This window comes from Lontra canadensis, unplaced genomic scaffold (assembly GCF_010015895.1).
Source record: "Lontra canadensis isolate GAN:19392208 unplaced genomic scaffold, GSC_riverotter_1.0 scaffold125, whole genome shotgun sequence".
NCBI lineage: Eukaryota > Metazoa > Chordata > Mammalia > Carnivora > Mustelidae > Lontra > Lontra canadensis.
Window position 1 is genome coordinate 2,444,368 of NW_022631119.1, and position 15,146 is coordinate 2,459,513.

The 15,146-nt window shown below is 48.2% G+C and overlaps 2 protein-coding genes across 3 annotated transcripts in view; one reads left to right on the forward strand and one right to left on the reverse strand.

The window, feature by feature from the left end:
* Window positions 1-536: 536 nt before the first annotated feature.
* THAP8 (THAP domain containing 8) lies at window positions 537-11,663 on the reverse strand. Its single transcript, XM_032841924.1, has 3 exons — window positions 11,514-11,663; window positions 1,788-1,980; window positions 537-1,560 (listed from the first exon to the last, which is right to left on the reverse strand). The coding sequence occupies exons 1-3, from the start codon at window positions 11,594-11,596 to the stop codon at window positions 1,162-1,164; spliced, it is 675 nt and encodes a 224-aa protein (XP_032697815.1). The 5' UTR covers window positions 11,597-11,663; the 3' UTR covers window positions 537-1,161.
* Window positions 11,664-12,268: 605 nt separating this feature from the next.
* Window positions 12,269-15,146, forward strand: part of WDR62 (WD repeat domain 62) — a 41,611-nt gene continuing 38,733 nt past the window's right edge. For both annotated transcript variants that reach the window (XM_032841861.1, XM_032841862.1), the window contains exon 1: window positions 12,269-12,501. In XM_032841861.1, coding sequence (XP_032697752.1) covers window positions 12,325-12,501 — 177 coding nt within the window. In that variant the 5' untranslated portion in view covers window positions 12,269-12,324. The remainder of the gene's footprint in view (window positions 12,502-15,146) is intronic.

Sequence of the window (15,146 nt, forward strand, 5' to 3'; positions counted from 1 at the left end):
CTGATGTTGAGGCCAGAAAAAGTCATATCCGTGAGGCATGACCAACCCCCTGGCTGTCAGGCTGAGACACCTTAGCTACACGCCTACTTGGGGTTGGGGGCTCCTTTTTTAAAAATTTTTACTTATTTATTTTTTTAAAAGATTTTATTTATTTGAGAGAGAGAGAGAGACAGAGTGAGAGAGAACATGAGAGGGGAGGTCAGAGGGAGAAGCAGACTCCCCATGGAGCTGGGAGCCCAATGTGGGACTCAATCCCAGGACTCCAGGATCCTGATCTGAGCCGAAGGCAATCGCTTAACCAACTGAGCCACCCAGGTGCCCCTCCTTTTTTATAGACTCTTTTCTAAGATTTTATTTATTTGAGAGGCAGAGAGAGCGAGAGAGAGAGAACATGAGTGGGGTGAGGGGCAAAGGGAGAAGCAGGGTCTCTACTGAGCAGGGAACCCAGTGAGGGGCTCAATCCTGGGACTCCAGGATCAATACCTGAGCTGAAGGCAGATGCTTAACCCACTGAGCCACCCAGCAACCCTGGGGCGGGGGTTCCTTTCTGAAACCCCTTCTCACTTCTCTTGTCCAGCCAGGGCTGAGAGCCCTGGAACCTCCAACTTGGCCATAGGGTTTTTAGCAAGGAAAAGGCCTAGTCAAACTGATTCTTCAAGAGAGGATACCCTCCTCCAATACTCAGTAGTAAAAGCAGGAACATAAAGGCCTTTAGATGGGGCCGGGGCGACTCTGGTAGAAAAGCTGCAACCTCAAACTCAAGCTCTGTTTGGGGCCCGGCAGGGAGCTCTCCAATAGGAGGGCACTGGCCTGCTGTGGAGTCAGACCCCTGGCTTGAATCCTGGTTGTGCATCTTTGTGGCTGCCTGACTTCGGGCAAGTTACTGTAGCGTCCTAGTGCCTGTTTTTCCATCTGAAAAATGGGGACCACAGTTGCATGAAGGTCATAGTGAGTTTTCAGTAAGTTATTAACAATGTCTGGCAGAGAGAAAGGGCTCCTTAAATATTATTAAGAAACAGAGCAGCCATTACCCTGCTCTGACCAACAGTTGGTAGGTGTTACCAGATTGACTTTTCTCAATAAAAGCCAGACACTTGGAAACATGAGTGAAGTGTTCTGACTTTTAAATACCGGTCTCTGGTTTAAAGGAAAAGACACAGGCTACGGGGGCCGGGTGGCCACACTCACGGGGCTCGGGGGGCCCTCCTGGCACAGCTGCTGCGCCAGCTGTTCTAAGGCCCGCAGCCGCAGCTCATGCTGCTCCTGACGCCGCTGCAGGCTCCGAACCCGCTGCCGCAGCGCTCCCAGGACAGCGTCCAGCCTGGCCAGCGGGTGCTGGGCCTGGACTCCAGGCTGCAGCCTCGCAGGAGCAGGAGGGGGTGGCAGGGGGGTCAGGAACACGGTGGTCGCGGCCTCAGGGCCTCCAGATGCTGACCCCAGTACCACAAGGGGCACAGGGCCTGGGGCCGAGACAGAGACAGCAGGACCAGGGGACAGGGGCGTGCCCTGTGGGGAGGGAGGCACGACTGGCTTCTCAGTGCTGCGGGAACTCTGTTGCCTCTGGAAGACAAGGCATGGGATGGGGGGCATCAGGGCCAGACTCCAAGGGGTACTGCCCTTGGGTGAGGCCAGACCCCCAAGGAGGAACTTCCCTCAGGGATGAGGATCAGGTGGCAGGGCGGAGTCAAGAGACTCAGGAGAGGAGGGCTGGGGATCAGACTTCATGGATTAGTTCCAGGTGGGGAAGACATGCTCAAACTCCAGCAGTGGGACCTCCTTTCACTCACCTTAGCAGGGGGTGCTGGGGAGAAAATGGACGGCACTGCATCGGGCCGCAGGTAGCGCACACCCCAGCGCCACTGGAAGCAGGAAGGCGTGAAATGCTCACTGCACAGGTGCTGGTGGCAGCTGGGCTCCCAGTCCTCGTGGCCCATGTGCCGCAGCCAGGCCTGCAGCCGGGGGCCATCCTTCAGGGGGAACCTGCCAGAGGGGTGGGGTCAGAGGGTCAGCCATATCAGGTGCAGTCCCAGCCCTCTCTGAGGCCATGCACACCCAGATCCCTGGGCTCCACACCTCGGTCTTCCTAGGCTGGGAGCTGGCCCTGCCTCCTACCCAGGCTTGCTCTACCACCCACCCGCATCCCCTTCTTCAACTCCACCTTTGCAACACTCAACATCAGCCCACCTCTCCCACCTCTGCTGCCCCTCCCATCCAGCCTCCATCCTCTCCTGGCTGGAGTTTTGCAGTGGCCTCCTTCCTGATCTCCATCTGTAGCCACAATCTGTTCCTCCACATAGGCCTGAGAGAGCAGTTTCCGAAACCGGACAAATCTAGAATGTGTCTACATTCATGCAGGCAGGGTGGCATGAGAGATGAAGAGAGATTTAAGAAACATCCATTTGCAGGCTGTGGACCTTGTCTGCAACAAATCATTCCATAAAAAGACAGTTTAACACAGCTGGGGAAAATTGAGCATGAATTGGGTATTCGATAGTGCTAAGAAATTAATTTTGCTATGTATGATAATTGCATTGGTTTATGCTTCTAAAACAGTCCTCTGTTGGAAAAACATTTTGAAATATTTATAGGTAAAAGAACTAACATCTGGGACTTATTTTAAAATCACGCATTAAACGTTTAAATGGGTGAGGGTAGATGGAAAAGATTAGCAAAATGTTGACAACTGGTAAATCTGACTGACAGATGCATGAGAATCCGTCATATAACTCTATTTTTTGTGTATGCTTGAAAACACCTGTTAAAAGGTTTTTAAACAACCCCACAACAAAAATTAACCCTATTAAAAATGGGCAAAGGACTTGAACAGATAGCTCTCCAAAGAAAATATACAGATGGCCAACAAGCATATGAAAAGATGCTCAATATCATCAATCATTAGGGAAATACAAATCAAAACCATCAGATAGCGCCTCATAACCACTAGAACAGCTATTATAAAATGCAAAACAGGGGCGCCTGGGTGGCTCAGTGGGTTAAAGCCTCTGCCTTCGGCTCGGGTCGTGATTTCAGGGTCCTGGGATCGAGCCCTGCATCTGGCTCTCCGCTGGCAGGGAGCTGCTTCCCTCTGTCTCTCTGCCTGCCTCTCTGCCTACATGTGATCGCTGTCAAATGGATAAATAATCTTATAAAAAAATAAAAATAAAAATAAAAATAAATAAAAAATAAAATGCAAAACAGGGGTGCCCGGTTGGCTCAGTCAGTTAAGCATCTTCAGCTCGGATTATGATCTCCAGGTCCTGGGCTCGAGCCTGGCATCTGGCTCCATACTCAGTGGGGAGTCTGCTTGTCCCTCTAACTCGCTCGTGCTTACATCCTTGTGCACGCGTGCTTTCTCTCGCTCTAATAAATAAATATATAAATAAAATCTTTAAAAAAATAAAAATTGAGGGGCTCCTGGGTGGTGTAGTCGATTAAGTGTCTGACTCTAGGTCTCTGCTCAGGTCATGATCTCAGGGTCTTAAGGTCAAGCCCCATGTCAGGCTCTGAGCTCAGCGAGAAGTCAGCTGAAAGCTTCTCTCTCCCTCTCCCTCTGTCCCTCCCTGCACCCGTGCATGTGTGAGCATGCTCGCTTTAAAATAAATAAACAAATCTTAAAAAAGTTTAAAAAATGAAAATTAAAACAAAACAAGTGTTGGTGAGGATGTGCAGAAACTGGAACCCTGTGTGCTGTCGGTGGGAAATATAATATGGAGCAGCCGTTGCAGAAAATAGTAAGGCACCTATTCAAGAACATCACAAATAGAATTACCGTATAAGGGGCGCCTGGGTGGCTCAGTGGGTTAAAGCCTCTGCCTTCAGCTCAGGTCAAGATCCCAGGGTCCTGGGGCGCCTGGGTGGCTCAGTGGGTTAGGCCGCTGCCTTCAGCTCAGGTCATGGTCTTGGGGTCCTGGGATCGAGCCCCGCATCGGGCTCTCTGCTCAGCGGGGAGCCTGCTTCCTCCTCTCTCTCTGCCTGCCTCTCTGCCTGCTTGTGATCTCTCTCTGTAAAATAAATAAATAAAATCTTTAAAAAAAAAAAAAAAAAGATCCCAGCGTCCTGGGATCGAGCCCCGAGTCAGGCTCTCTGCTCCACAGGGAGCCTGCCTCCCTCCCTTCCTCTCTCTCTGCCTGCTTCTCTGCCTGCTTATGATTTCTGTCAAATAAATAAATAAATAAAATCTTAAAAAAAAAAATTACTGCATGAGCCAGCAATTCTGCTTCTAGATTCAGATCTAAAAGAATCGTTAAGTGGGGTCTCAAAGAGATATTTGCACATTCATGTTCATAACAGCATTATTCACAATAGCCAAAAGCTAGAAGAAACCCAATATCCATCCATGGATGGATGGATAAAGAGAATGCGGTATACGCATACAACAGAGTATTACTGAGTCTCCCAAAGGAAATACTAACACATGCTATAATATGGTGAACCTTGAGGACATAATGGTAAGTGAAATAAGCCAGTCATACACAAAAAATACATGAGGTAGCTAGAGTAGTTCAGTTCATTGGTTTCCAGAGGTTGGGGGTCGGGGGGGGGCAGGAAATTGAGACTTGTTGCTGAATGGGTATGGAGTTTCAGTTTTGCAAGATGACAAAGTTCTGAAGACTGGTTGCACAATAATGTGAACATCCTTTTTTTTTTTTTTTTTTAATTTACTTGACAGAGAGAGATCATAGGTAGGCAGAGAGACAGGCAGAGAGAGAGGAGGAAGCAGGCTCCCTGCCAAGCAGAGAGCCTGATGTGGGGCTCGATCCCAAGACCCTGGGATCATGACCCGAGCAGAAGGCAGAGGCCCCAACCCACTGAGCCACCCAGGCACCCTCCCCACTTTTTTAAAGATTTTATTTATTTGACAGAGAGAGTAAGAGAGGGAACATAAGCAAGTGGAGTGTGAGAGGGAGAAGCAGACTTCCTGATCAGCAGGGAGCCCATGTGGGGCTCGATCCCAAGACCCCAGGATCATGCACTGAGCCAAAGGCAGACACTTAATGACTGAGCCACCCAGGAGCCCCAATAATGTGAACATCCTGAATATTACTGAACTGTATATTCAAAAATGGTTAAGATGGTAGATTTTATATGTATTTTACAATCTAAAAAAAATTAAAAATTAAAGTTAAAAAAAAATGAACTAAATAAAAGCTTTCCCTGGGAGAGTAGGTGGGGACTCTCTGAGATTCAAGACTGTCTACAATGAAGATCTCATTTTCCAGCTTCATCTGCAGTCAGGAGTGGCCACATTACTGAGTTCTGGCCAGTCTGTCCTATGGCAGTTGTGAGAACCTGTGACACATTAAATGTTTATTTTAAGCAGTTAAATTTTGAGACAGTTTTTGTTATATGGCATTAGATAACTAATATAGTCGGTCATCCACATTCCACCTGCACTATACATTCTACATCTGTCACATCATTTTCTTAATATTTTTCTTAAAACTGACCAACTTTAAAAATGAAACAAGGGGCGCCTGGGTGGTTTAGTGGGTTAAGCTTCTGCCTTCAGCTCAGGTCATGATCTCAGGGTCCTGGGATCGAGCCCCGCATCGCGGGCTCTCTGCTCAGCAGGAAGCCTGCTTCCCTCTCTCTCTCTGCCTGCCTACTTGTGATCTTTCTATCAAATAAATAAATAAAATCTTTAAAAAAAATGAAACAAAAACACCTGAAAGAGAAACTTTATACCACAACTGAAAATAGAAGAACAAGTATCAATTCCATGAACAGAAGCTGACCAGTAAGACAGCTGGATACCGTCATCTGCCTGGACATCACACAGCCCTAAAACAGAGTGTGGAGGTATTCTATGCACTGACATGCTATTGGCAGCCATAGACATTCCAGGAAAAAACCAAAGTTCCAACAGAGTATATCCACTTTTAGTAATTGTGGGAGGCTCGGTAACAGCCCTCAAAAGATAAGCATGTCCTAATCCCTAGAACCTGTGACTACTAGGTTGCAGGACAAAAATGTGACTCAGTAAAGGATCCTGAGATGAGGAAGTCATCCTAGATCGTTCCCTGGGCCCTACATGCAATCGCAAGGATCCTTGTAAGGGGGTAGGTGGCGAGTGGATGTTACAACAGATGAAAGAGAAGGTGATGTGACCAAAAAGGCAGAGGCTGGAGTGACGTGGCCACCAGAAATCAGAAGAGGCAAGAAATGGACTCTCCCCTATAGCCGGCATCTCTGGGAGTGCCACTCTGCGAACACCTTGATTCTGCCCAGTAAAACTAACTTGCACTTCTGGTCTCCAGAAGTGTGAGAGGATAATTTCTGCTGTTTTAAGCCATCAAGTTTGTTTCAGTATCCACAGGAAATGAATACAGTAATAAGGGGGAAATTAGGACATGTATTCATGTTGCTTGTATTTGCATAAGGAAATTGGAAAAGACACATGAGAAAGGAGGTGAGCAGGATAACAGAGATGGGCCTGGGAGCAATTCCCAGCCAAAAGGCCAAGGGCCCGGGCAGGTGGGGGTGGGGGTGGGGTACAGCTGGTGAAAGAGGACAGAAGGGCTGACTCAGAATCTGAGCTGTGGCACCCAAAGAGTAGAACCCCAGGGCACCCAGCCAGGAAGTCTGGCTGCCGCAGTCCCTTTTGCCTCTGTTTGAGATTCAAATCCTCATCAACCCCATTCTGCCTGGACACACACAAGAAATCTCTTGCAGCAGCATTCCCCACCCCCTCCTCTTTGGCAGAGACTGACAAGTGACTACTCCATACCTCCTTTTCTTCTTCCTTACTAACAAAAAACTCCAACTTTAGTTGAGGTCAGCATGTGCTGTGCTGAAAGACTGTTTCCCAGATTCCTCTGTGTAGGTGGGGCCATGTAACCAAGTTCTGGCCAGTGAATGCTTTCGTGTTGTGTGAGAAATCTGGGATAGTACCTTAAAGGTGAAGGGGTTCTCAAATGGACCAGGGCAGCTTAAAGGGCAAAGGAGGAGAGTATCATGAAAATCCTCTTCTTCACTTGGGTCTTTTTCTTATTCTCCTTTGTTCCTTTGGATGGCAACACTTTTATAATGGGTTCTCTAAAAATCTACTTTAGGGGTACCTGGGTGGCTCAGTCAGTTAAGCGTCTGCCTTCAGCTCAGGGCATGATCCCAGAGTCCTGGGATTAAGCCCCTCATCAGGCTCCCTGCTCAGTGGGGAGCCTGCTTCTCCCTCTCCCTTTGCTGCTCCTCCTGCCTATGCTCTCTTGCTCTGTCAAATAAATAAATAAAATCTTTTTAAAAAATAAAAATTAGGGGCACCTGGGTGGCTCAGTGGGTTAAAGCCTCTGCATTCAGTTCAGGTCATGGTCCCAGGGTTCTGGGATCGAGCCCCGCATCAGGCTCTCTGCTCAGCGGGACGCCTGCTTCTCCCTCTCTCTCTGCCTGCCTCTCTGCCTACTTGTGATCTCTGTCTGTCAAATAAATAAATAAAATCTTTAAAAATAAATAAATACAAATAAAAATTAAAAAAATCAAAACCTACTTTAAGTGGACAGTGTCCTCCTTTTTTATAGAATAGTGTAGTCTTGTTGGTCATCTTTCTAGATCATTTAGTGACATACACTGCTAAAAGTTCTTCTTTTCCAAAAAAAAGTTATTTTCCTCCTTACTAACAGTCAATTCAAAATGTCTTCAGAGTGCAGCTAAATTACTACATTTCCCCGTCTCCTTTGCAGTTGTGGGTGAGTAATGATGAAGAACTCACCACTGGGTGGGGTTCCTGGGAAGGCTGGATGAAGGGGCCTAACTCTGTATACAGTTGGAGCCTCTTTTGCTCTTCGTTCCTTCTCTTTCCTTCTTACCAGGAATGGTAGGTTATGATGGCTGGGCCACCTGGCAGCCATCTTGCATGGCAGCTGCGTGCCAACGATGACAGCACAGAAAGATAGGAACCTCAGCCCTAATCACTGTGGACCTGCCACACCAGTGCTGGTCTGTCAACCTCTGCATTTGTTTTATTTGAGAGAAAAGTAAACCCTTGGTGGATTCTAGTATCGTTCAAAGTATTTGCTGCCCTTCCCCACATGAAGAGTACGTATCTCTACCGCACTCACCTGAGGCTTGCCATAGACTTACTTTGGCCAAGGACTGAAAGTGACATGGGCCACTTCTCAATATAGCATTTATGACGAGCCATTGGGTGACTCTTCCTACTTTCTCTTTCCCTCCTCCTACAAGACCAGCAATATTCCATGTAGGGGAGGTTCCTTTGGCCTGAGTCCTAGGTTAGCATATTATACAGTAGGTCCACACGTGGTCTGCAAAGGACAGAGTATGAATAAGAAATAAATATCTGTTGCAGCAAGAGATTTTGTGTGTGTTATTGCGTCTGTATAACTTAACCATGCGTATCCTATAACCTCCATAATTTTTTTGAGCCAATACTATTTCAGGACTTTCTTACTGTCACCCAAATGCAATTCCCAACTCACAGGTTTCCCATTAGAGAGGGCTCTCATATGTCCCAAAAGGGCTGAAGACAGAACTAATGAAAGGTTCCTCTGGCCGCCTGGCAGGCTCCCATGTTATTCTCTGGCAGCCACTTCCCTCGCCAGGTTTCACCTTGTTCCTTCCTGCCATCCATGCCTTCTCCTGAATCTCCTTTGGTAACAGCTCCTCATCAATCTCTTATTGACCATGTGGCTTCTGCAAGACTGATTTGGGGATAAGCCTTGAGGTGGAAATGGGTTAGCCTGTGTGAGGGACAGCCTGGCAGCCATGGGTGGGATTTAAACAACATAGACGTGAACTGATTTTTATAAAGTCATCTGGCTGCTCTGTACAACTGTCATTGTTCTCCTCGTTACTGTATGTGAAGCACTTATAACAGTGCCTGGCATACAATAGATGATCTCTAAGTAAGCTGTTATTGGTGTCCTTCTAAGGGACGCAGAAGTGTAGGCAAGGAGGCCAGAAGCAGCTATCACCACCATGTCTCATTAACAGAGGATGGTGGCCTGAACGATACTGTGAGAGCAGAGGTAATGAGAAGGGGTCAGGCTGAAAATGTAGAGGTTTTCTGTTATTTCCTAACAGTTTACTTAGGATTTTTCCATTTGCATTTATAACTGTGTTGACACAGCATGAGGGGTTTTGCTGTGATTGTTGCAGGGGATGTGTTTGGAGGGTAAAGTCCAAAGATGGGTTGATGGACTGGACGGGGACAACATGCTGAAGAAAGGATCGGGAGTGACTCCCAGGTTGTATGTCCAGTTCTTTAATGTTCCTTCACCTATCCATGAGCTCTGTCCGGACAGGAACAAGATTTGTCAGGGTCCTCTGGGTCCTCTGGGTCCAGCAGGGGCTTCCTTACTCCAGGAGACACTCGGAGTTGCTGAATTAATAGAGTGCCAGAGGTGACCTATGTAAAAAAGTAAATCTGGACACACTAATCTGAGTTTAAAGACTCCTCTGCATCACTCCTACTCTGCATCAGGGTCCCTCAAGGGACATGGGCTGCTGGGGTTCCTGGGAGAGGGCATCTGGAAGGCATTAATGAAATTCATCCAACAAATATTTACTGAGCACCCACTATGTGTCAGGCCCTGTTTGAGGGCTGGGAAAATAACAGAGAACAAGACGGAAAAAAATCTCTGCCTTCATGGAGCTGACGTTCTAGGGGGCATGCGGAGAGAATAAATGAATACATCAAATATGTGATATGCCAGATAATGATAAGCATTAAAAAGAAAAATAAAGTGGGAGAGGGTTATCATTTTACACAGAGTGGTGACCATAAAGGTAAGACCTTTCCACGTAGAGGGAAAAGCACAAAGTCCTTGAGGCAACAACGTGCCTGACATGTTAGGGGTACACGGAGTTGCCAGTGACACTAGAGCATAGGGGTAAGGTGTAGGAGGAAGGAAATGAGGTCATACAGATATTGGGGATCCAGATCCTGTAGGGCTTTGTAGGGCTTTCTGTCTGCTTCAGTCTCATCTTTTTGTCTTTTATAGAGTGAAGTGGGACCCAGGGGAGGATCTGTTGGGTTTTTTGTTGTTGTTGTTGTTTTTAATTTACTTGACAGAGAGAGAGAGATCACAAGTAAGCAGAGAGGCAGGCAGAGAGAGAGGGGGAAGTAGGCTCCCTGCTGAGCAGAGAGCTTGATGTGGGGCTCGACCCCAGGACCCTGAGACCATGACCTGAGACAAAGGCAGAGGCTTAAACCACTGAGCCACCCAGGCACCCCACCCAGGCGAGGATGTGAACAGAGGGGGACTCTGATTTGACTCAGGGATACACAGGTTCCCTGTGATTGCATTTGGGGATGAGTGTGTGGGAGTGGGTTGACCAATAAGGAGGCTACTAAAATAGTGCAGTCAGGTGGTAGTGGTAAGGGCCAGAACCAGAATGCAGGCAGAGAAGAGGGTCAGAAGTGGTCAATTCCTGATGTATTTTAAAGGGAGAGCCAGCAGGATCTGCTGATGGTCTGGATGAGGAACATTTAGACTAAACACATTTAGACTAAGGCCACAGGGACAAACCTGTAGTCCAACAGAGTCAGGTTTATTTACCATGACAATGAGGGAAACTGCACACCAGAAGTATGAGAAGTCTCACTCAACAAAGGAAAAGACAGGTTTATTATTTGGATTTGAGAGAAAGGTGAATTTTAGGTGAAATGTAAATGAAACCGGATAGGCTTAAAGCAAAGGAGAACTGTGTGGATAGATACTAGGTCAGGATTGTGAAGTGAGTCCAGGGTCCTGCCTCCTTGAAAGCAATAAAGTTTAGGAAGATGTGGAAAACTGTGTCCAGAAGTGCCTTTCCTGAAGCTCTGCACCTGGATAGAAGCAACTGAGGTTGCTTCTCAGTGTCAAAGTGACAACAACTCCAGGCATTGAGATGTTTCATTTTTATTGATATAATCCCAAATGGCGAAGTTTATGGCAGCCTATGATTTTAGAGAACAAATTTTCCTACTAAAAAAGCAGCAGTCACTCAAAGAAGGGGAATTGTTTTCACTTACATCCGCATGTCCCTGAGAAAAATACAGAAATGTTTTTCCTATTCAGCCGGATTTTCCTGTGTTTTTTATTCTAGCCGGGGTATAAGAAATGGGAAGACAGATTTTTTTTTCTTTTTTTACAGTTCAAGCTAATTTTTACTTTCTCGAGTGTGAGGAAAGAAAAGAGGTAGGGATGACTCTAAGGTTGCCAGCCTGAACAACAGGAAAGATGGAGTAAGCTCTTAACTAAGAAAGGTTGTGGAAGGTTTGGGAGGGAGACAAGATCAGGAGTTTCGGATGTTTTGCGTTTGAGATACCTCAAATTCGCGGACATTACGAGCGGGAAGTTTTAGCCTCCCTCCACAGTCCTACTTCTCACGCTCGCACCTGTAATTAATAGTTTATCCCTGCGCTTTAATACATCTGCACCCTTGTATGTGCTCTGTTTAGTGCTGAGAATACCGACTCTTCACTTTGCTACTAGCCCTGCTTCTAGACACCTGCAAGATGGATCAGCGCCCGGCACAGCCGCAGTTACCCTCGGGCCCCGCCCCGCGCTTGCGCTCACTTGTAGAAGCTCACAGGACGGTTGTCAGCGCCCAGTCGGCCCGCAGTGTTGGAGCAGTTCGGAGCCCGGCAGTACTTGGGCATGGCTACTCGACCCGGTTAAGTCCTGCCCAGGCTGCAGTCGTGTTTTGGTCCTCTCCGGGTACCGCCGAACCCCTCCCCGCCCGCTCTCCGCCTGCCTCACGTGACAGCCCCTGGTGCCACGTCACGTGCAGGGGACTAGAGCGCCTGCGCGTTACGCGCCCAGCAGAGTTACCACAGTGACGCTCTGGTCACGTGCCAGATGAGGGCTAGGCGAGGCCTTCGGCGCAAAGCCTGCTCTTAGCCACCGGGCCCTTACCACATGTTGAGGGAGAGGTGGAGTCACGGCTTTTTTGAGCCTGCGCCAAGTGGTCCACTTTCAGCTCCACCCCTACGCTTACATCCGGGCGACTGCCCCTGTATGGGTGGTTGCTTGGGGATGGGGAGTGTAGCAAAAAGCGAACTGGAGGCGGTGGTTTTAGCTACGCAAAAGTTAAAACCTAAATGTTTGTTAATGATAAAAACACCACATAAACGCCACTTCTCTTGATCAGGCATCCTGTAAACTAGCTACGGCTCCACCCTGCCATATACTTTGCTCCACCTCCAAGCCCTCATTGGTCAAAACCGCCTCCCGGCCGCCCTGACATTGGCCAGACCCGGGCCTGCCGCGTCCAATGGGCGGCGGCGCCGGCTTTCCCGCGGCCGTTTGCTCTTCGAGTGGGTCGTGGAGGCGGCGGCGGCGGTTGAGGGGTTGAAGAGCGTAACGGTCGCCCGGCTCCGGTAAGACGATGGCGGCCTTGGGGCCCGGAGGCTACGCGCGGAACGATGCAGTCGAGAAGCTGCCACCCGTGGCGGTCGGAGTTCCGCCGAGGAGGGGCCAGTGCTCTCCACCCCCCGCTCCGCCGCTCTGTCTCCGGCGGCGGACACGACTCTCGGCGGCGCCGGAGGACACGGTGCAGAGTCGGGTGAGGAGCTGTTTGTCCTGCCCACCCCAGTTCCAGGGTCCAGAGGCCTCCCCTGATCCCGGCCTTAGACCGTTGGCCCCGCCCTATCAGCCCTCAGCTCGTCCCCTCGGGCTCCTCTCCTGCCCTCTCGGTCTCCTAGGTCCCGCCCCGTTATCCTGGGCTCCTCCCACTCTCCCGTCTCCTCCTACTCTCCCGTCTCCTACTCTCTCCCCGGTGCTGCCACCCTTCCTAGCCCGTTTCTCCCTTCCCCAGGAGTGTATTTTAATTCTAATCACCATCTACTCCCTCCTTCCTGCGTATCCCTTCAGTCACCTTTAGATGTCTCTCTGGGCCCTTCCATTTTTGTTGACCTCGCCCTTCGCTGGATCTTTAGTGTCCCTACCATGTTTAGTCCAGATACCTACCTACCTCGTCTGTCGCTCAGCTGACTCCACCTTCTCTCCCCACCTGCCTTCTCTTTCCTTTTCCTTTTCCTTTTCCTTTTCCAGTGTGGAATTTTTATTACACATTGCCACCCCCAAATTATAGAGACCCATGTGAGTAATTGCAAAATCTCACCAGCGGCTCCCTGTTGCGGTGTGGCGGGGGTGGGGGGTGGTGGTGGCGTACAGAACAATTCCCTAACTCCTTAGAGAAACAAAAAGATTTTAAAGTAGGTAGAAGGAATGCCATTAGCACAGCAGCGATTTAAAAAACTGTTCTAAACTTTCTGACCTACAAAGTCTGTTTTTATAAAATAGAAGCAACAGTAACCATACCATGGAGTTGCAGGGAGCAGAAATGAAATTGTGACTATGACCTGCTTGGCAGAGGCCAGGTAGAGGATGGAAACATGGTAGATGCTGGTGGATCTTGTTCCTGCCACAAGGATTTCTGCTGCACTATGATTATATCACCGATATTGGCTGCAAGGCCTGGGCACATGGCCCCTGTCCATCTCTCTGGCCCTACCTCCACTGTCCTCCCTTTTATCAACATTCAGTCACCCTAGCCTGCTTTCTGTTTTCCTGAGGCTAAAAGCTCTTTTCCACTTCCTAAGCATTTGCCAAGTCCTCTTGGTTTTTTGCAGCAGTCCACCTGGCTGGCTCCTCATCCCTCAAGTCTCAGCCTGAATATCCCTACCCTGGAAGGCCTTCTTGAACCCCAGCCTAAGACAGACACCTACTTTAGTCTTTTACCTAACATCCTGTATCTTGTATGTTCCTGAAAGTGCCTCATGAGCTCTAAACTGTGTATAAAATAGAGGAATAGCAATAGTAGTTTCAGAGAAGCGGTAAGCAATGGGGTTAAGCAGCTTCTGGACCCAGACTGCCTGGGCTTAAACCTTAATTATGTTCTTTTTTCTTAAGATTTTATTTATTTATTTATTTTGAGAAAGAGAGAGAGAGCAAGCATGAGCTGGGGGCTGTGGGGTCCTGGGATCGAGCCCTGTCTGCTCAAAGTGGAGCCTGTTTCTCCCTCTCCCTCTGCCTGCCACTCTGCCTACTTATGATCCCTCTCTCTTTCTCTGTCAAATAAATATATAAAATCTTCTTTAAAAATGACCATTATAGGGGCACCTGAGTGGCTCAGTTGGTTAAGCGGCTGCCTTTGGCTCAGGTCATGATCCCACAGTCCTGGGATCGAGCCCTTCGTTGGGCTCCTTCCTCACTGGGGAAACTGCTTCTCCCTCTCCCTCGGCCTGCTGCTCCACCTGCTTGTGCTCTTTCTCTCTCTACCTCTGTCAAATAAATAAATAAATGAAATAAAAATAAATTTAAAAATTTTAAATGACTATTATATTTTATTAATATCCAGTAATGCTGATCGACAGATATAAAAATGTTGTGAGTATCATTGCCAGATTGCTTGGGTTAGAGTCCTGGTGCTGCTCCTTCCTGGATGGGTGACCTCTCTGAGCCTCTTTATATCCTCATCTGTAAGATGGAGACGGTGATGATGATGATGGCCACACCACAGGGTTATAAGTCAGTTCAGCTATAGGTTTTTAACCAGTTCCTGGCTCCTGGTAATTGCTCAAGAAGCCTGAGCTCTTATTATCCTCTGTTTGCCTCTCATTTTTTTTTTTTTTTTAAGATTTTACTTATTTGACAGAGAGAGACACAGCGAGAGAGGGAACACAAGCGGGGAGTGGAGTGGGAGAGCTCTGCGGGAAGCCCGATGCAGGGCTCCATCCCAGGACCCTGGGATCGTGATCTGAGCTGAAGGTAGATGCTTAACTGACTGAGCCACCCAGATGCCCAATGGCATCTTATTCCAGAGACTAGCTGGGTTTGTAGCCCAACCAGGCAAACTGGGCACCTGGGTGGCTCAGTTGTTAATCCATTCTTGTTTCCTGCTGTCTCTCCTGCAGGGCCTGGGATACTGACTTTGGAGCCAGAGACTAGCTGGGTTTTAGCCCAACCTTGCCACTCCACAGGTGTGGGATTTTGAGACTCAGCGACCTCATCTATGGAAATTGTGCCTTCTTCCTTGGGTTGTTGTGGGGTTTTAAATCTTTCATCCATATAAAATTCTTAGAAACTTACTCAGAGGTCATCTTTTCAGTGAGGCCTTCTCTCCTTCCCTGCTTTATTTTTCTTTTTGCTCCTATCATCACCTACATCTATTTTACATATTTATTCTGTTTTTTTATGTCCTCCATC